Source organism: Somniosus microcephalus, chromosome 6 (assembly GCF_052327205.1).
Source record: "Somniosus microcephalus isolate GS21.2 chromosome 6, FLI_Smic_1.0, whole genome shotgun sequence".
NCBI lineage: Eukaryota > Metazoa > Chordata > Chondrichthyes > Squaliformes > Somniosidae > Somniosus > Somniosus microcephalus.
Window position 1 is genome coordinate 126,198,043 of NC_140992.1, and position 21,089 is coordinate 126,219,131.

At 48.2% G+C, this 21,089-nt stretch overlaps 1 protein-coding gene across 1 annotated transcript in view; it reads right to left on the minus strand.

Moving 5' to 3' along the window:
• LOC147116061 (claudin-15-like) overlaps positions 1 to 21,089 on the minus strand; it is a 102,045-nt gene that overhangs the window by 64,651 nt on the left and 16,305 nt on the right. Inside the window, exon 2 of the mRNA XM_085990769.1 lies at positions 17,214 to 17,494. Coding sequence (XP_085846895.1) covers positions 17,214 to 17,433 — 220 coding nt within the window. The 5' untranslated portion in view covers positions 17,434 to 17,494. The remainder of the gene's footprint in view (positions 1 to 17,213; positions 17,495 to 21,089) is intronic.

Sequence of the window (21,089 nt, forward strand, 5' to 3'; positions counted from 1 at the left end):
CTTCCTCTTGGTCCTCGTCGTCCTCCTCTTCCGAGGGACTGACACTCGCGGCTTCAGGGACCTCCTCCTCACCAGCTGAAAGCAGGAAGACGCGAGAGTAGCTTTAGAGTGAGGACAGGGCGTCAGCGAGGGAGGCATGAGTGGTGGCATTATGCGCATTGGTGGGACAGTGGCAAAGGACGTAGATCTGAAGCGCAAGGGGAACGAGAGAGGTCCAAACGGTCATGTCCTTACCATTGGGGCCCAGCACAGGGTCGGCATCTCCAATAGCAAGGGGGCAATCACCCGGGCACGCATGAGTCGAGCCATGCGCTCCTCCAGGTCACTGAGCTCCTGGAACTGGACACGGCCTCCCCCGGTGACAGTCCGGCTCTTCAGATTCTGCGCCAGCTTGGCCTGCAAGAGAAAGGACGGCCTCTAAGTACAGTGTGGTGCCCTGCTGTTGTGTGCACTGCCTCCCATGGTCGAATAGCTTGGCCAGTGTGGTGCCCTGTTGTTGTGTGCACTGCCTCCCATGGTCGAATAGCTTGGCCAGCGTGTCAAGTGCAGAAAGTGCTACTGATGATCATGCCAGTGCCATAGCTGCTGGAGGAGGGCTGGCCATTAGGCCTTTGAGGTCCCTTTGCCCATAATGTGAGGTGCACATGCAAGGATGAGGAGGACACTGGAAAGGGTACTCACCCTGACCAACCGAGTGAGGTCGTTGAACTTCTTGCGGCATTGGTCACCAGTCCTGGGGACATCGCTGTTGGCTGTGACCCTCTGGGCGATTTCCCTCCAGGCTCTCCTGTACAGCCTCTTGGGAGCCTTCTTGCCACTGTCCGGGCACAAGATATCTCTTTTCTTCTCCAAACCCCTAAGCAGCACCCTCAAAGCATGCTCTGAGAAGCGCTGCGCTCGTTCACGGGCCTTCTGCATGGCTTCAGGCGCTATTTGGGTCCAGCAGCAGTGTTCAGGCCTAGCTGGAGGGCTGCAGTATCCAGGGCGTGGCAGCAGACCAAGTCGACCCTTCCCCCTTTAAGAGCTGGCCGGCGTCAGGGTGTCTGCTGTCAATCAAAACATGACCGCACCTGCGCTGCGCCCGGTCTCGGCGTTACCACTCTGCACCGCCGGCTTAGCGCCTAAAGATAGGGGTGCAACGCCAGTTTCAGCGCTCGCCCAAACTCCTTGGCCAAAGCTACTGAATATCGGCGAAGTGGCCTCCACTTTCCGGCGGGCGCTAACTTTAGCGCCCGCCCGACTTTACCGCCCCAAAAGTGGCTATACTGAATTTCTAGGCCAAGATATTGCTGAGGATTCTCAAATCAGGCTTCAGCTTTCTGAAAAGTAAAGCTTTTCTCCGGTTCTACACAGACGGTTTCTCCAGCCAACAGCACTTCTTAACCAACCTGGCTACCCAAATGCTAATGTTTGATTAGATGAATTCATTAAAAATAATATACTAATGCGTTAATTGCATTATGTTTAACCTCAGATATGGGCAGCCAAAGGCAAAGACACCATTGCCACAGGTTGAGAGTGCTACCAACCGAGCCAAACTGACACAGTCAGCGAGAGGGAGGTTTGGTAAGAGGACCCATTGCAAGGGGTAGCATCTCTGCCAGGGTTCTCCCAATCTCCTGCTGTAGCTTCAACGGAAGATTGTCAGAAAACCTGGAGAAATGGTGTGAACGGACCTTGAGTCAGGGATTCCCGCTGATCTTCCATCGAAGTTAAGGCAGAAATCGAGAGAATCCACGTGGAAATTCTCCCCCAAATCTCACATTTGTAGGATCTTCCTGCGCTGTTTCGCTCAGGACCACATTAAGCGGTGTATTCCAAAGTAGGTCATCAGGGGGTGCCTAGGTGTTTTTTTAGCCATATATCATTGACCCCCAACATGTTTCCTCCACATGGTGCAAGTGAATGGTATTTTCTCCCATTTTAGCAAATCTTCCATTGTGCAGTACCATGCAATGTGACGATGGCTCCTGTATTACTTATATGCCCTAGTCTGGAAGTTGCAATAAGCAGTGCTACTGTACAAATGCTTAACAGACTAGTAACAGATACCTCCCTCCAATATTTAAACATGGTGTTAACCCATTTATTTTGAATGTGTGGCTTGTGTATATGCATGCACAAACACACACACACACACACATATACATAAATAAAAGCGTGGTTGATGATATGACAATCTTACAATGACATGCTCCTTTCAGTAAATCATTGCAGTTTAATCTCCAATAATAGAATAGAATGTGAATTGAAAGTGGAAAAATAGGGCAGACCGTGAATCAGATACGCTGACCTCGGCCCCATAATTTCTGATGTACGCTCCCATCCGGTGCAGCTCTACCCCAAGAGAGCTAAAATGGAAACATCTTCCCCATTATTTCAGTTTGTTTGATTATGCTGTAGGAATGTCTAGTTCCTATCCAAAGACTGAGGTCCACTCAGGCGCTCAAACAAAATGAAGTTTAATGGAAACTAACAGGTTTAAACAAGTAACTACAGGAGAACATCGAGTGTAGGTCTGCTCAGTTCGGAGGCTCCACGAGGACTGCTAGGGAGGTCCCGTGGTTGACGTCATCACGTTCTTCCCGCCAGTGGGGGATCACGTGATGAACGGCGTGACGTCATTGCGTTTACCCGCGCTGTTAAATTAATCACGCTCTGTACAAGTAAACAGTATAAATACAGATGCAGACTCAGGCTGTAGCTAACATGCTGTTAAAGGGAATTATATACAAACAATTTGAGTCCTTTAGTGGCTCCGTCACATGCACCCCCCCAGAGTTGTCTTTAATAGCAAAAGTGAGACGGCGAGGAGGCCTGACAAGCCTGTCCGAGCAACTTCTGTAACCCTGAAGTGGAAGCTGATGGACGGTGGTCGAGCTGGCTGGCGGTTGTGGTAGATCTGGCACGGCGACTGTGGGCGGTCGGCCACGTTTTGGCAGTTGAGCGATCTCAACTGGGCGGTCCAGGTCTAAGTGTGCCGGCTTCAACCGGTCAACCGAAATGTGGTCCGGTTTACCTCCGATATCGACCGAAAAGGTTTTGTCTCCCGGCTCTATGACGCGGAAGGGACCAGTGTAAAGGGGCTTGAGCGGATCCCGGTGAGTGTCGTGGCAGATAAACACGTACTCGGCGCTCTTCAGCTCAGCTGGGACATGGGAGCTCTGTAAGCCGTGATGTGACGTAGGCACTGGCGCGAAACATCTGGCTGCCTCCTGGTGGCTGATGAGTTGCTGGGATGCGGACCATGGCTCTGTTGGGCACGGGAGGAAATCCCCTGGTACTCGTAGTGGCTGGCCATATATGAGTTCCGCCGAGGACGATTGCAAATCTTCTTTGGGCGCCGTACGAAGACCTAAAAGGACCCATGGAAGTCTGTCCACCCATCCCGCGCCTTGAAGACTGGCCCGCAGAGCGGCTTTGAGCGACCTGTGGAATCGCTCGCACAGGCCGTTCGCCTGTGGATGATAGGCGGTGATGCGATGTAGTTTGGAGCCGAGCCCCTGAGCTACAGCGTTCCAGAGCTCAGAGGAAAACTGCGGTCCACGATCGGAAGAGATGTCCTCCGGTACCCCGAAACGAGCAACCCAAGAGGAGATAAAAGCTCTGGCTATGTCTGCCGAAGTGGTGGAAACCAAAGGAACTGCCTCTGGCCATCTAGTGGTGCGGTCTACCATTGTGAGGGTGTGTGTAAAACCTTGAGAAGGTGGAAGCGGCCCCATGAGGTCCACATTCACGTGGTCGAACCGACGCTCCGGAACAGCGAAAGTGGCCAATGGAGCTTTTACATGACGCTGTACCTTGGCCTTTTGGCAGACCACACAGGTGTTGGCCCAGTCACGGACATCCATGTGCATACCCCTCCAGACGAATTTTGACGACATCAGCCTTTGCGAGGCCTTCATGCCAGGGTGTGACAACCCGCGTATGGCGTCGAACACTTTTCAGCGCCAGGCGACTGGTACGATAGGGCGGGGAGCTCCCATGGAGACGTCGCAAAGTAACATGGTGCCTGCGGCATGGAATTTGACGTCGGCCGCTTGGAAGCTAGAGGGGCTGGTTCTGTATGAATGGACCTCTGGGTCCGAGGCTTGATCCGCAGCCATTAGGGCATAGTCAATTCCGAGTTGGACTGCATGAACAGTCGCGCAGGAGAGGCAATCTGCCACCAGGTTGTCTTTACCGGACAAATGCTGAATGTCCGTGGTGAATTCTGAAATGAACGTCAGGTGACGTTGTTGCCGAGCTGACCACGGTTCGGCGGTCTTGGCCATAGCAAACATTAGTGGCTTGTGGTCTACAAAAGCCGTGAACGGATGTCCCTCTAGTAAGAGCCGGAAATGGCGGATGGCTGCCAGCAACTCCCGGTCGAAAGTGCTGTACTTTCTTTCATTTCGCCGTAGTTGACGGCTGCAAAACGCCAGCAGTTGCCACGTCCCATTCACCCACTGTTCCTGCACTGCGCCGATTGCATAGTCCGATGCATCGGTGGTAAGGGCGATGGTGGCACCTGGAAGCGGGTGCGCCAACATGGTTGCATTGGCCAAGGTGCCTTTGGTGTCGACGAACGCCCGGTCCATCTCGGCCATCCAGCTGATCGGATCCTTACCGGACTTGGCCTTGAGGGCCTCGTACAAGGGCTGCATAAGCAGTGCCGCCTTAGGGACGAACCGGTGATAAAAATTGACCATCCCGAGGAACTCTTGTAGGGCCTTGACGGTCTGCAGGTGCGGGAAAGATGTAACCGCCTCGACCTTCGTCTGTAAGGGAATTGCGCCATCCGATGTGATGCGGTGGCCCAAGAAATCAATCCGCTGCAGGCCGAACTGGCACTTGGCCGGGTTGATAATCAAACCGTGCTGACTGAGGCGTGTAAAGAGGGTGCGCAAATGGCAGAAGTGCTCCTCTTTGCTAGGGCTGGCGATGAGGATGTCGTCGAGGTAGACAAAGAGGAATTTTAGGTCCCGAAGCACGGAGTCCATCAAGTGCTGGAAAGCCTGTGCAGCGTTCTTCAAGCCAAACGGCATCCATAGAAATTCAAACAGGCCGAATGGGGTGATGACTGCGGTCTTTGGGACGTCTTGCGGGTGCATGGGGACCTGGTGGTAACCACGGACGAGGTCGACTTTTGAAAATAAAGTATTTCCCGCCAAATGGGCCAAGAAATCTTGAATATGCGGGATCGGGTACCGATCAGGAGTAGTGGCGTTGTTCAGGCGTCGGTAGTCGCCGCATGGCCGCCATCTGCCGCCGGGTTTCGGAACAATGTGGAGAGGCGAAGACCAGGGACTATTCGACCGGCGAATAATCCCTAGCCGCTCCATCGTGTTGAACTCCGCTTTCGCAGTCGCGAGCTTGCCAGGTTCGAGTCGTCGGGCCCTTGTGTAAACCGGGGGGCCAGTAGTGGTGATGTGATGTTCTGCACCATGTTTCATGGCCGATGAGGAGAAATTGGGCCTGGTCAGATCTGGGAACTCTCTGAGGAGGCGAGCGAAGTCATCTGGAGGTGGGAACGCCCAGGAGACAGTGTGCGGCACGGCTTTACCGCGGTGGCACGGGATGGAGTGGAACGTGGTCGCATTGATCAACCGACGGTGCCTGATATCGACCAGGAGGCCATTGGCGCACAAAAAATCCGCCCCGAGGATGGCCTGCGAGACTTTGGCCGTGATGAATTCCCAGTGGAAGCGCTGGCCGCCGAAACACACCTGGACCCGCCGCCTTCCGAAGGTCCGCGCCATTAGCCGCCACGAGGGAGGGGCCGTGACCCCCAGCCTGTAGATTGAGATTTGATGTAGGTAGGATGCTACACTGCGCCCCGGTGTCGCAAAGGAAATGTCGACCAGATAGGGAGTCGGTGATGAAGAGAAGCTTTCCCGAATTTCCGATGGCCATCGCAGCTGCGGGGCGTTCATTAGACCCGGTCCTTTTTCGCCAGGGTTGCTGTAGATGTTTTTCTTTGAGCGAAAAGCTGCAGGGAGGGTGGCAGCATCTTGCTTTCGCGCCAAAACGGGCGTGGTAGAAGCACAACCCCGCTGATTGAGGAGCTGAAGCAGCGTCTGTGGGGGATGGGCACCTCGTGGCAGCGCAGCACTGCTGTGTCACCGCGAAAATCTTGTCCGCTTTGGCAGCAAGCTCCGCGCAATCTGTGACTTCGGACCTGGCTAGGGCAGCCTGAATTTGCTCCAGTAGTTGGCTGAGGAATAGCTCCCTGAAGAGGAAGCATTCCGGTTCGGAACCGAGGAGCATGAGCATTTGGCTCATGAGCTCGGATGGCTTGGAGTCCCCGAGGCCGGGCATAGCAAGCAGCCGGTGAGCGCGTTCCGACTTTGTGAGCCCGAAGACCTGCAGCAACCGCGACTTTAACGTGTCATACTTGCGATCAGTAGGCGGACTACCAAGTAGGCTGACGATCCACGAGGCTGTGGCGCTGTCGAGGGCGGAGACCACGTAATAATAACGGGTCTGATCCACAACGATGTCCCTGATGGCGAACTGGGCTTCAGCCTGGATGAACCACGCGGCTGGTTGTTGCTCCCAGAACTGCGGTAGCTTCAAGGTAGCGGCGTTCGTTTCCATGTTGAGTATCTTCTGCGAAAACCGTTCGCAAAAGTCGGGGTTGTAGGGGTCGCAAAATCCCTTCAGCCCCCGAAGATCGGGAAATATTAATCCACATCGTGGACGAAGACTTGTGTGATTTAAATTGTCTCTGGGTTGGACAATGTTTTAAAACATACCCAGAACTGCAAAAGGCTGCGTTAAAAAGCTTGTAAGCTAGGCAGCACTTGGACACTGGAATCAAAGAACTTCGTGAAAATCGCACACTTTAAGATTGTACATTTTATTAAAAGATGTACTCTTCAGTTTTGGACTGTTAAAAATGGCTGAACAGACCTCATGGAAGCAGAATTTAAAAGAACAGACAGGCTGTTAGCATATGAAACAGACAGGCTGTTAGCATATGAAAAAGCTCAGCGCTGCCCTGTAGTGGGTTTGAATGGAGCCCGAGCTGTCAGTCACCCTGTGGTATTGGGCAGGTCCGGTAACCTACAAGCTGTTTGTTTACACTGGGGAGTAGCCCGTTTGAATCAGCCAATCATCGGACAGCAAGCACATTGGGTTGTTTACACATATCCATTCACTGAAATTGACTCTAAGATCAAGTGCTTGAAACTGCCAGCATGAACAAAGGGACTTTGTTTGCTAAGCACTCAAGACTGTCAATCAATTGCGGTTCCAGATGACCACAGGACAATGCTTTGTTTACAAAGCAATTGAATGCTATTAGCATTTGTTTGTATATCAAGTGGACAGTTTGGGTCTCTTTTGTTTTAGCCCAGAAACATCAGATCTGGGCAGGCCCCAAAAAAGGGGGTATAAAAGATAGCTTCCCAGAAGCATCTCTCTCTTCTCCTTTACTCTTTGGACTGCAGGTGAGCAAGGCTTCTGACCCACTAGCAAGACAATCTAGTGAGAAGTAAAGGGGTGGTAATTTAAGGGAAATGTTGCTAAGATTGTAAGATTAACATTGTAGCCATTTATTCCTCTTTTTTGCCGTCTGCCTTCCCCTGTTAAGCAATTTTACCGTGACTACTTTGATCGTGTGGTGTAGTTTCTTTAGTTTTAATAACATTTGACTTTCTTGCATCCAGACCATTTGTCCGTTTTTAATATATCATTAATTATAAGTTCCTCCAGTCAGAACTGGAAGGAGGATTTAGCGATTCGAAACCGCTGATTGGAATTGGTCACAGTGCAGTGGCAAAAGGCTGCCTGACCAGGTAAATTACCATAAACCAGGTAAAGGATGCCCCCCTACAGGGTCACCAATGTAGGAATGTCTAGTTCCTATCCAAAGACTGAGGTCCACTCAGGCGCTCAAACAAAACAAAGTTTAATGGAAACTAACAGGTTTAAACAAGTAACTACAGGAGAACATCGAGTGTAGGTCTGCTCAGTTCGGAGGCTCCACGAGGACTGCTAGGGCGGTCCCATGGTTAACGTCATGATGTCATCACGTTCTTCCCGCCAGTGGGGGATCACGTGATGAATGGCGTGACGTCATCGCGTTTACCCGCGCTGTTAAAGTAATCACGCTCTGTACAAGTAAACAATATAAATACAGATACAGACTCAGGCTGTAGCTAACATGTTGTTAAAGGGAATTATATACAAATGATCTGAGTCCTTTAGTGGCTCCGCCACAATGCAGCATTAAATCCTTGGCACTAAATCATCCCTCATTTACAAAACTGTGCTGGGATTGAGATCAGGGTCCCTCATTTACAAAACTGTGCTGGGATTGAGATCAGGGTCCCTCATTTACAAGAGTGCACTGGGACTGAGATCAGGGTCCCTCATTTACAAAACTGCGCTGGGACTGAGATCAGGGTCCCTCATTTACATTACTGTGCTGGGACTGAGATCAGGGTCCCTCATTTACATTACTGTGCTGGGACTGAGATCAGGGTCCCTCATTTACATTACTGTGCTGGGACTGAGATCAGGGTCCCTCATTTACATTACTGTGCTGGGATTGAGATCAGGGTCCCTCATTTACAAGAGTGCACTGGGACTGAGATCAGGGTCCCTCATTTACAAGAGTGCACTGGGATTGAGATCAGGGTCCCTCATTTACAAGAGTGCACTGGGACTGAGATCAGGGTCCCTCATTTACAAGAGTGCACTGGGACTGAGATCAGGGTCCCTCATTTACATTACTGTGCTGGGACTGAGATCAGGGTCCCTCATTTACAAAACTGTGCTGGGATTGAGATCAGGGTCCCTCATTTACAAGAGTGCACTGGGACTGAGATCAGGGCCCCTCATTTACATTACTGTGCTGGGACTGAGATCAGGGTCCCTCATTTACATTACTGTGCTGGGACTGAGATCAGGGTCCCTCATTTACATTACTGTGCTGGGACTGAGATCAGGGTCCCTCATTTACATTACTGTGCTGGGACTGAGATCAGGGTCCCTCATTTACAAAACTGTGCTGGGATTGAGATCAGGGTCACTCATTTGCAAAACTGTGCTGGGATTGAGATCAGGACCCCCATTTACAAAACTGTGCTGGGTGTGAGATCAGGGTCACTCATTTGCAAAACTGTGCTGGGCTTGAGATCAGGGCCCCTCATTTGCAAAATTGTGCTGGGATTGAGATCAGGACCCCCATTTGCAAAACTGTGCTGGGTGTGAGATCAGGGTCACTCATTTGCAAAACTGTGCTGGGATTGAGACCTGGGCCACTCATTTGCAAAACTGTGCTGGGACTGAGATCAGGGTCCCTCATTTGCAAAACTGTGCTGGGATTGAGGTCAAGGTCCCTCCTTTACAAAACTGTGTTGGGACGGAGATCAGGGCCCCTCATTTACATTACTTGTGCTGGAACTGAGATCAGGGTCCCTCATTTACATTACTGTGCTGGGACTGAGATAAGGGCACCTCATTTACATTACTGTGCTGGGACTGAGATCAGGGTCCCTCATTTACATTACTGTGTTGGGGCTGAGATCAGGGTCCCTCATTCGCAAAACTGTGCTGGGATTGAGATCAGGGCCCCCATTTGCAAAACTGTACTGGGATTGAGATTGGGTCCCTCATTTACATTACTGTGCTGGGATAGAGATCGAGTCCCTCATTTACATTACTGTGCTGGGACTGAGATCGGGTCCCTCATTTACTAAACTGTGCTGGGACTGAGATCAGGGTCCCTCATTGACCGGCAGTGCTGGGACTGAGATCAGTGCTGGGTAAAGATTGGGCGAGGTTGTTGAACAACACTTCATCAGAAGCAAAATGGCAAACCTTTAAAGGTGTAGTGCTGAGCATGTCAGATAAATACATTCCCAAAGCCAAGAAACTTAGACCAAACAAACATGACCCTAAAGGGATCAACAAACAAATTAAAAGTGAAAAAAGAGGGGAAATAGTATGTAGAAACTCTGCATGGAAAAAGGAGAAGGGACTCAATGGGCTGAATACAAAAAAATTGCAGAAACATGTTAAAAAGGTACTCACTGAGGCAAAGAAAAATCTAGGAAGAAAACATAACATCTGAAGATAAATATAACAGTAAAAATTATTTCAGTACCACAACAGCAAGAGGGTAGTCAGAGAAGAGGTGAAAATCATAAAAGGTGCAAATGAGATTAAAACTGAGGATGAGCACAAAATAGTAAATATTCTGAATGGCAACTTCCTCCAAGTATTTACAAGTGAAGCAATGAGCAACATGCACGCTCCAAACAAAGATATCCCAAGTAAAATCAATGACTTCATTATAAATGATGTGGAGATGCCGGTGTTGGACTGGGGTGGACAAATGTGAGAAGTCGCACAACACCAGGTTATAGTCCAACAGCTTGTGATTTCAAATAAAGCTGTTGGACAATAACCTGGTGTTGTGCTACTTCTCACATCTATATATATAAAGGAATCGATCTGTCTGTCTGTCTATCTGTCTGTCCTTCTGTCTGTCCTTCTGTCTGTCTGTCCTCACGTGTGCGTCTGTCCGGCTATGCGCTCAAAAGTTATAGAGCGCACCTACACACGCGTTACCTCCGAAGAAAGCTTACGCTTCCGGGACGCTCGTAAGCATATTTACTTTTCGGTCGGACGAAAATTGTTCGCGCCTTATGCAAAAAACCTTCAAAATTAAACTAATTATCTGCTAGCATTGATTGACTGACGTCAAGGTTCGACCAATCCTGTGCCATCATGATTGACCAATCCTACAGTACGGTCCCCTGATGGTTGGCCAATCGGTGTGTGTGTGTGTGGGCGGGACTAATCGTTTTCATCTCAGGGATCTGGCAGCCATTGTTTCACTGCCATTACTTCAGCTTCCAGCTCAAACTACTCTATCCAGCTTTGAAAAAGTTAGTATCTCTTTTAAAAATAACATAAGATTTACCAAAAACGTTTTATAAGTACTTTCACTTTCATCTTTCAAGGTATTAAAAGGTAGAAATGTTGCCCGGCAGCAGATTCACAGAGGGACAGACAGACAGGGCCTGAAAGCCTGGTACTCGATTTAAAATGTTGCCCGGCAGCAGATTCACAGAGGGACACAGAGAGACCCCAAAGCCTGGCACTCGATTTAAACCGCCCGGCCCAAAACAGCCCTGGCAAAGCCGGGCTCCCCCCAGCTAGTCTATCTATATATATAAATAAACGAGTCGATATGTCTGTCTATCTGTCTGTCTGTCCTCGGGTGTGCGTCTGTCCGGCTATGCGCTCGAAAGTTATAGGGCATACCTACGCGTGCATTACGTCGAAAGAAAGCTTACCGTTCCAAAACGGTCGTAAGCATATTTACTTTTCGGTCGGACGAAAATTGTTCGCGCCTTATGCAAAAAACCTTCAAAATTAAACTCATTATCTGCTACTTAGCATTGATTGACTGACGTCAAGGTTCGACCAATCCTGTGCTGTCACAATTGACCAATCCTACAGTACAGTCCCCTGATGGTTGGCCAATCGGTGTGTGTGTGTGGGCGGGACTAATCATTTTCATCTCAGGGATGTGGCAGCCATTGTTTCACTGCTTCCAGCTCAAACTACTTTGATCATCCAGCTTTGAAAAAGTTAGTATCTCTTTTAAAAATAACATAAGATTTACCAAAAACGTTTTATAAGTACTTTCACTTTCATCTTTCAAGGTATTAAAAGGTAGAAATGTTGCCCGGCAGCAGATTGAGAGAGGGACACAGACAGGGCCCAAAAGCCTGGGACTCGATTTAAAATGTTCCCCGGCAGCAGATTCACAGAGGGACACAGAGAGGCCCCAAAGCCTGGGACTCCATTTAAACCGCCCAGCCCAAAACAGCCCTGGCAACGCCGGGCTCCCCCCAGCTAGTTCATTATAAATGTGATGGACATTCTAGACAGGCAAAATTGGCTCAGTACAAATAAATCCCCAAGCATAAATAGCATTTGTCCCCGAGTGCTGAGAGAGGCTAGAGAGGGGATTTGTGAGGCATTGCTAATCATTATGAAGGACTCGTTGGACAGTGGGGAGGTACCAAAAAATTGGAAACAGGCCATTGGCATCTATACTGAAAAAAGCTGACCAAACAGACACAGGCAACTATAGACTTACTTCCATTCCATGTAACATATAACAGGAGAAACTGCATGAGCATCTGTACAATCTAGTAAACAGCAGCCAAGGTGGATTCAGGAAGGGAAGAATGCCAGAACTGATGAAGGGTCATCGACCTGAAACGTTAACTCTATTTCTCTCTCCACAGATGCTGCCTGACCTGCCGAGTATTTCCAGGATTTTCTGTTTTTATTACCTGTGATAGAGGTGTTTAAAATCATGAAGGATATAAATAGAGTAAATAAAGAGAAATTGTTTCCAATGGCTGAAGGGTCAATAACGAGAGGGCACAAGTTTAAGGTGACTGGCAAAAGAACCAGAGGCGACATGAGGAAAACTTTTTATATGCAACCAATGGTTAGGATTTGGAATGCACTGCCTGATAGGGTGGTAGATACAGATTCAATAGTAACTTTCAAACGGGAATTGGATAAATACTTGGAGTGAAAAATTGCAGGGATATGGGGAAAGAGCAGGGGAGTGAGACTAACTGGGTTGCTCTTCGAAAGATCCACGCAGACTTGATGGGCTGAAGGGCCTCTTTCTGAACAGTACTGTACTATTCTATAAAGCTGTTGGTATTCAGGGTAAATCCTGAGAATGGAAAAGAAACTGATTAAAGGGAAGGCCAACCCGTCAGCAAAAGGCTCAGAAAGTTATTTCTTAAATGTTTTGTTTCCTTGTCGCCAGGAGGAGCAGGAACACTCCTCTTGGGCCCACAGGGAAACCATGAGCATCCTCTGCCCTGGGCTTTCCTCCCCCAACCCCGACTATGAGGCCCTCCCGACTCTCCTGACCACTTACCTGACTGTTGGACATCGTTGGCTATTCCAACGCACTCCTGGCTGGCCTCCCACATTCCACCCTACGTAAACGTGAGATCATCCAAAACTCCGCTGCCCGTGTCCTAACTCGCACCAAGTCCCGTTCGCCCATCACTCCCGCGCTCGCTGACCTACATTGGCTCCCGGTTAAGCAGCACCTCGATTTCAAAATTCTCATCCTTGTTTTCAAATTTCTCCATGGTCTCGTCTCCTTCCTATCTCTGTAATCTTCTTCAGCCCTACAACTCACCGAGATATCTGCGCTCCTCTAATTCTGCCCTCTTGAGCATCCCTGATTATAATCGCTCAACGTTTGGTGGTTGTGCCTTCTGTTGCCTAGGCCCTAAGCTCTGGAATTCCCTGCCTAAACCTGTCTGCCTCACTACCTCTCTTTCCTCCTTTAAGCCGCTCCTTAAAACCTACTTCTTTGACAAAACTTTCGGTCATCTGTCCTAATTTATCCTTATGTGGATCGGTGTCAAATGTTTTGTCTTAAAATACTCCTATGCAGCGCCTTGGGATGTTTTACTACGTTAAAGGCGCTATATAAATACAAGTTGTTGTTGTTGTTCCTTCGGGTCCTCACCAACAGGCTCCTGCCACCCAAAATCCATCTCCCGCCCTCCACCCAGGTAGACCTTCCTGCTGGGTTTGGGTGGGAGACTGACAGGGTCTGTGCAGTTGAATCCCAGGAGTTAAATTCTCCAGGGCCTCATATTGTGGAGGGCCAGACAGTTTCCCATCCGCCTTTCAACCTGCACACATTATTTCCACCAGAAATTAAAATCGAGGCTTCAGTTTCTGTCAAACAAGAACGAGTTTAATCTGCTAATGTGATTAAATGCAGAATCAATGGCCTTATTCTGCCAAGTAGTGTCTTTGATACATAGAAAGATAGGAGCAGGAGTAGGCCATTCGGCCCCACGAGCCTGCTCCGCCATTCAATGCGATCATGGCTGATCATCCAAATTCAGTACCCGGTCCCTGCTTTCTCCCCATACCCCTTGATCCCTTTAGCCTTGAGAAATATATCCAACTCCTTCTTGAATATATTTAATGAATTGACCTCTACTGCCTTCTGTGGTAGAGAATTCCACAGGTTCAACACTCTCTGGGTGAAGAAATTCCTCCTCATTTCTGTCCTAAATGGCCTACCCCTTATTCTTAGACTGTGACCCCTGGTTCTGGACTCCCCGACCATCGGGAACATCCTTCCAGCATCTAGTCTGCCTAGTCCTGTTAGAATTTTATAAGTTTCGATGAGATCCCCTCTCATTCTTCTAAACTCCAGCGAGTACAAGCCCAATCGATCCAATCGCTCCTCATACGTCATTCCTGCCATCCCAGGTATCAGCCTGGTGAATCTTCGCTGAACTCCTTCCATGGCAAGAACATCCTTCCTCAGATAAGGCGACCAAAACTGCACACAATACTCAAGATGTGGTCTCACCAAGGCCCTGTACAACTGCAGCAAGACATCCTTGTTCCTGTACTCAAACCCTCTCGCTATGAAGGCCAACATACCATTTGCCTTCTTAACCGCCTTACCTTCAGCGACTGGTGCACAAGGACACCCAGGTCTCGTTGCACTTCCCCTTCTCCCAATCTATTGCCATTCAGATAATAATCTGCCTTCCTGTTTTTGCTACCAAAGTGGATAACCTCACATTTATCCACGTTATATTGCATCTGCCATGCTTCTGCCCAATCACCCAACCTGTCCAAATCATCCTGGAGTTTCTCAGCATCCTCCTCACAGCACACACGCCCACCCAGCTTTGTGTCATCTGCAAATTTGGAGATATTACATCTAGTTCCCTTGTCTAGATCATTAATATATATTGTGAATAGCTGGGGTCCAAGGACCGATCCCTGCAGTACCCCACTAGTCACTGCCTGCCACTCGGAAAAAGACTAGTTTATTCCAACTCTTTGCTTTCTGTCTGCCAACCAGTTCTCTATCCAAGTCAGTACCTTGCCCCCAATCCCATGGGCCTTAACTTTACACACTAATCTCTTATGCGGGACCTTATCAAAAGCCTTCTGAAAGTCCAAATACACCACATCCACTGGTTCTCCCTTATCTATTTTACCAGTTACATCCTCAAAAAATTCCAGTAGATTAGTCAAGCACGATTTACCCTTTGTAAATCCATGTTGACTTTGTCCAATCCTGTCATTGTTTTCCAAGTGCTCTGCTATTACATCTTTTATAATGGACTCTAGCCTACCTGGCTAGACAACATGTTAATTGCTTGTTATTGCAGTTGTTCAACATACTTGGCTCAGATCGCGAAACAGGGTATTTCAAGTAATCTGGCATAGTATAAAGATCCAAGCCAGCCAGAAGGGCAAAGATAGGTACAATAGCAAAATACTGCAGATGCTGGAAATCCAAAATAACAACAGAAAATGCTGGAAAAAGTCAGCAGGCCAGGCAACATCCGTGGAGAGAAAATAAGAGTCAACGTTTCGGGTCACAAAGATGGGTAGTGATTTAAACTAACAGGCATTGGGCCTGTAAGAGTGGGCAGGGTCAATGATTGACTGTAGTCATTTGATGGTGAACATTTGCATTACAATGCTGGAATTGAGATAAGGGCTACCCTTGATGTCAGTGCTTTAATGTGAATGGGGAATAACAATTAAAGGAGAATTAGCTTTTTGTTTATAATTGAGGACTAACAATGAATAATGACAAGACTTGGTCTCCCATCCAAACCACTCCTTCTGAATTCTCTTGGTGACAAATTCCTCTCCTTGGATAAGCATCGTCACTTTTGGTAACCCACAGCAACCTGCAACCATGTCATGGTGCCACATTCAATTACCCCCTACTGCTCCCCTATCCAGCTGCTAGCAGTTCTCAACCTTTCCATTGATCTTTTGTTAGACTCTCCTTAACTATTTTGTCTAGTTTGTCACTCTACGATCTTTGATAGACCATTTCTCTGAAAATTAATTCAGTAAGAATTAATTAATCGTTTTTTTTGGTGAAAAGATGCGGATTAAACCATCCAGGTATTAAGCAGAACTAGGTCAAGTTGTCTCCTAACCCATGTGGCACTGGGTTCAATGACAGCTGGATTAATGACCTTTAGAAGGAGTATCCTCATTCTTCCCCAAAAAAGATTGCCCTCCGAGGCTAACAGAGTATTTTGTGTTCCATTTCTTTGAGATCTAATCCATAGAAATCCTAACACAGTGGCATTCCCCGTGCTGTCAAGACCATGTCTTCTCCCTTCCCTCACTACTAACAAGTGCCAGGGACCCACCAGTGGGTCAAGCCTCACATTCCACCCTAGCTTTGTTGAACTTCAGGTTCTCCCTTCCGCAGTGATTGGAGACCAAAGAATCGTCTCCCAGTGCTGCCAGGCCACAGTAGCACCGCTGCAGTGCTTCCAACCTCCAGGATCCAGTCTCCAGTTCTGCATAAAACACAGGACCATCTCCTGATGCTACCAAAGTGAGGAACCGTTTCTAATGTTAATAAACCCCACCCAGGACTACTGCATACCAGAGGCTCGAGGTTCTTGCCGTTTGCTCCCAGAAGTGCGGTGGGGGCAGAATCTCCGCCCACTCTTTTGCCCCAAAATGACTCCGGGGATGGAGGTCACTACCATGATTGAGGTGAGTGCCCACACCAGTTGTAGTATAATAGAGACATCCACAAGGCACTGAATTGCAAAATGATAAAAGTACCTCCCCCCCCCCCATCCCCCACCCCCCCCCCAACTTAGTTGGAATTTGCCATGGTTGCTCTGACGGCTTCAGCTTAAGCCGCAGTCCTTCCACAGCCCAAGAAGAAGCGAAAGTTCTAGGCTCAGTTATGGTTTTCACAGAATATTGGACAAAGCTGTAGAATTCAATCCTGTAAGCGCTGGTGAAAACCCCCAAACTGCCATTTAATAATGTAAGAGTTTGACTTATTTAGTCGCTGTAAATCAGTGGTCCTGATGTCATACGGATTATAGTACAACAACGGCCGTGGAATTTCCTCGGAGACGCTCCCGCTCCGCTGCTGTAACTTCGCCGTAACTGCAGCGGAAACCCCGTTTACGTCCGTAAGTGAGGTTTCTGACCACACTTCCAGTGATGTTACGACGGTGGAGCGGCAGCAGCTCCGAGGAAATTTCCGGCCAGTGTGTCCTCACCAAGAGCAATGCCATCGGAGGCCTGCTAGGATTCAGCAAAGGTTCGGTTAGGAAATGGATATCAATTCCCCTTGAACTTATTTTAAATTACCGATGACCAGAAATTCAGGAAGAGCGCCCACTTACAGTGTAAGGAAAGCATAGACTGATAGTTAATGCACTGTGCTACCCCCATAGCATTGGCAGTGCAGATCTTCCAGAGCCCCTCATAGGTCCAGCTGGCAGTAATTAGTGTGGTAGATGTGCTTGAGACCCTCCACTCATGAGACGTCATGGAAACAGAGGCAAGGACTAGTCCCACGAAGGTCAGAAACTGGGAGAAAATCTGAATGACTGTCACTCCCATCCCTTCCTATTGCTGAGTAAATAAGGGTTGGTGTTGACCAAGAGAACCTGAAGCTCCTTATCTGCAGAGACACAAACATAGTGAGAGTTAGTTTTCTGTTTCAATTAAAATGTCCAATACACAGTTTGGGAAATTAGCTCCTTGTTAAAGCGACACAGGGTTGGTTGGATCGGGAGACTTCACAGTGATGAAATGTGCAAACAAGGCAATGGGAATGAATCTCAATATTTTGCATAAATAAGCAGTTTTCTGCTTGTAAAATACTCAAATAAGTGAGCTACATTTACATAAGAGCTAATGGAAAATTAAGGACTTTAGTCTTGTGCAATTGAGTGCTTTGCACAATTTATCTTTACATAGCGGAATGCACTGTTGCTGGCTCTGTATTTGTTACCCTCCTGGGAAAAGTTCTTTTAACACCTCACTCACTCCTATACAAGGTCAAATAAAGAGCTTGTTGCCTGTTGAGTGATCCTTTCCTCATCTCCAGCTTTCTACCTCTTTCTTTCCCAGTTGCTTACTTTCTCATTACTCTCTATTTCACTAACATTACTGCTATTGTTCCTCCAAACCTTTCTGCTGGATTTTGCCAATGGGGAGCTTTTGGAGGCGGGACTCCCATTTATCAGGTTTCAGTTCCACCTCCATCAACTTCTGGCCAACCCACGCTATTTTCCCTTGATTGACCTTGTTAAGCCTGCCCAGCAGGCCAATTAAGGGGAAGCCGGTTACGGAGAACGTCAGCGTATGTTCTTCCTTCTCTCAGCGTCCTAACCAACTCCCGTCCTAAGTCAGTCTTTCCTAGAACCACAGAAATGTGGAACTTCCCTCAGCCTTTAAGTTCTCCTACAAACTCCAGGCTTTGAAAACCCAAGCTTGCAACTACTTAACCATTACTTCTTGATTTATCTCATCTTCTCTCCTATTCCTTTCAAATCTGTGATGTCCTCCAGTATGTATCTTGGCCTTTTGCCTAGGTTTCCTTATTAAAAAGATGATTGGCTTGTCCCTTCCCTACGGTTCTATATCAGGATTATGACTTTGGTGGGGAGGCACACCATACAGTGGATTGTGAATAAGTTATAGTAAAACCAGGTCAGAAGTTTAGCCTTTAATTGAGCAGTGAAGGATTCTTTGCAACAGTAAATGAGTTCTATCCCTAGGTTTGCAGGATGTATGTACCTGTCTGAAGGTGCAACTTATAGGTTGGATTTTACAAGAGAGCACGCAATAGTAGAAGGTCATCAATCTAGCACACCATGCCAGTTCTTCCCGTAAATCATGTACAATTTGCTCTATCACAGACTACACCCAATTCCTTAGATTTCTTGAGGGAAGCTGGATAACCAGAAGTAAAAACTATGGGGGGAGAAATTCATGTTAGCCAGTAAAGTTGCCAGTGGAGTTAACAGCCGCTGAAAATGGCTGCAATGCTAACGGGGCAAAATTCGTCTGGGGTGGGTGGTGGGCTGGAGATTATTGGCTCAGCGCTAACCTTCCATGCAACGCCCTCCTTAGTGGAGACCTCCAAGGTGAAGTTCCTGTCCAGGTGCGGCGTTCGAGCTTCGCACAGCCCCTGGAAGTGAGGCTGTGGAGCTCGCAAGGAATTGTGGGCAATGAAAAGGCCTGTGAATTAAAGGGGTCATGCACTCTGAAGTAATACAAATTAAAATGAAGTGAAACAGTGCAGTTTTCAGCCCTTGCTGCCTTACAAAGAAAATAACATTAAAAAGAAGTCCCAAATGTGAATATTCAGCTCTTAAAGCTGAATTCCGTTCCTAACCTCAAAAAATGGGAAAACTTCTTCAGCACTATCACAAATGGCTCAGCAAGTCAGGGAAGGAGCACCAAGGGTCTCGCACGCAGCACTCCAGCTTTGTGCAGGGGGTCAACACTGCAAGAGAGGTCCTCTACCCACAGGGGCAAGGAGGCCCTCCAGAAAGAACGATGTGGGACCAGATCACTGAAGCAGTCAGCAGTGTTGCCCCCACCACCTGGCTCCAGTGCCCAAAGAAGCTTCATGACCTCAGATCACTGGTCAAGGTCAGTGAATGCATCTTCAAAAGCCATCTCCTACCAACTGCATCATTAGCCTCACACACTGCTCAATGCATGACCCCCAATCACTCACCTACCAACAATCTGCACCAATCATGAGGCACATCTCCCTTTCCTAGCCTCACCTCACCCCCTTGGAGGAGATGGTGCAGGCCATTCTTGGCAGGGGCATGGCTGAGGCCTTGGCCAGTGGTGAGGCTGAAAGGATACAAGATGCTGGTATCATACGTTATCCTCCTTCTGGCATGCACCGCATGCTTTCCCGCCAACCTGTAACCACAACTCCACCCTTGTGCCTTCCTCATTTCACACACCCAAGAAATAAGAACATAAGAAATAGGAGCAGGAGTAGGCCATTTGGCCCTTCGAGCCTGCTCCGTCATTCAATGAGATCATGGCTGATCTTCTGCCTCAACTCCATTCACTGGCCCTATCACCATATCCCTTGATGACCTTACTAGTCAGAAATCTATCGACTTCTGTTTTGCATATACCCAGTGACTGAGCCTTCACAGCCTTTTGGGGTAGAGAATTCCAAAGATTTTCACATTTACAGCAAAGATTCACCACCCTCTGTGTGAAGAAATTTCTTCTCATCTCAGTCCTGAATGGCCTACCCTTTATCTTGAGGCTGTGGCCCCTGGTTCTAGACTCCCCAGCCAAGGGAAACATTCTCCCAGCATCCATCCTATGTAATAATTTTGTCTGCTTCAATGGGATCTCCTCTCATTCTTCTGAATTCAAGTAAATACAGCCTGCCCATCCAGTGGGTCAACAAGAGGGAGAGGAGAGTGAAGAAGAACAATTGATTTGACTCTCCCAGCCACCAGCTCCTCAAGGTCAACCAGCAAGGCCATTGGCAGTGTCCCCCACATGAAATTCAGCAGCCTTCCACCAGCCATGCTGCAGCCACTGGGGTAGCGCTGTATGACGTCACTAGGATAGGCAAAGGCACACACAAGACAGTCACTAAGTGAATGCATATGGGTGATGAGTTGATTTCTTGATAGCACATTGGATGGAGAGACGTATATAGTTGGATTGGAAAGTTTGCTTTTTGATGGCTTTTATTTCAGCATCGTGGCCAAGAGGACATTGTGATGTTCAGTAACAGAGAGGAGGTAAGGTGTGGGACTAATGTTGAAAGGGGAATTAGTGTTGTGGTCACTGGGACTGCAGGCAGATGATTCCATCCGGGATATCCCGGCCACAAAGGGGCTGTCTGGAATGCATCCTTCCGTCTGCTTCCTCCTCTTCTGCTTCCTCCGCTTTGGCTTCCTCCTCTTCTGTGTCTTCCTTTTCCCTCTGTGAGCGGTTGCTGTAAATGTGAAATGTCAGCATAAAATGCTGGAAATACTCAGCAGGTCAGGCAGCATCTTGACCTGAGACGTGAACTCTGTTTCTCTCTCCACGGATGTTGCCTGACCTGTTGAGTATTTGCAGCATTTTCTGTTTTCTCAGAGGCCGTCATTTACCATCTGAGGCCTTGCACTCCATGCACACTTAAAAAATCTTTTAGCATCCATTGCAGCAAGTCACTACTTCAATAAAACCAAAAAGACCCAGTCCAAAAGCTTAAATACAAACTTACCTGAAAG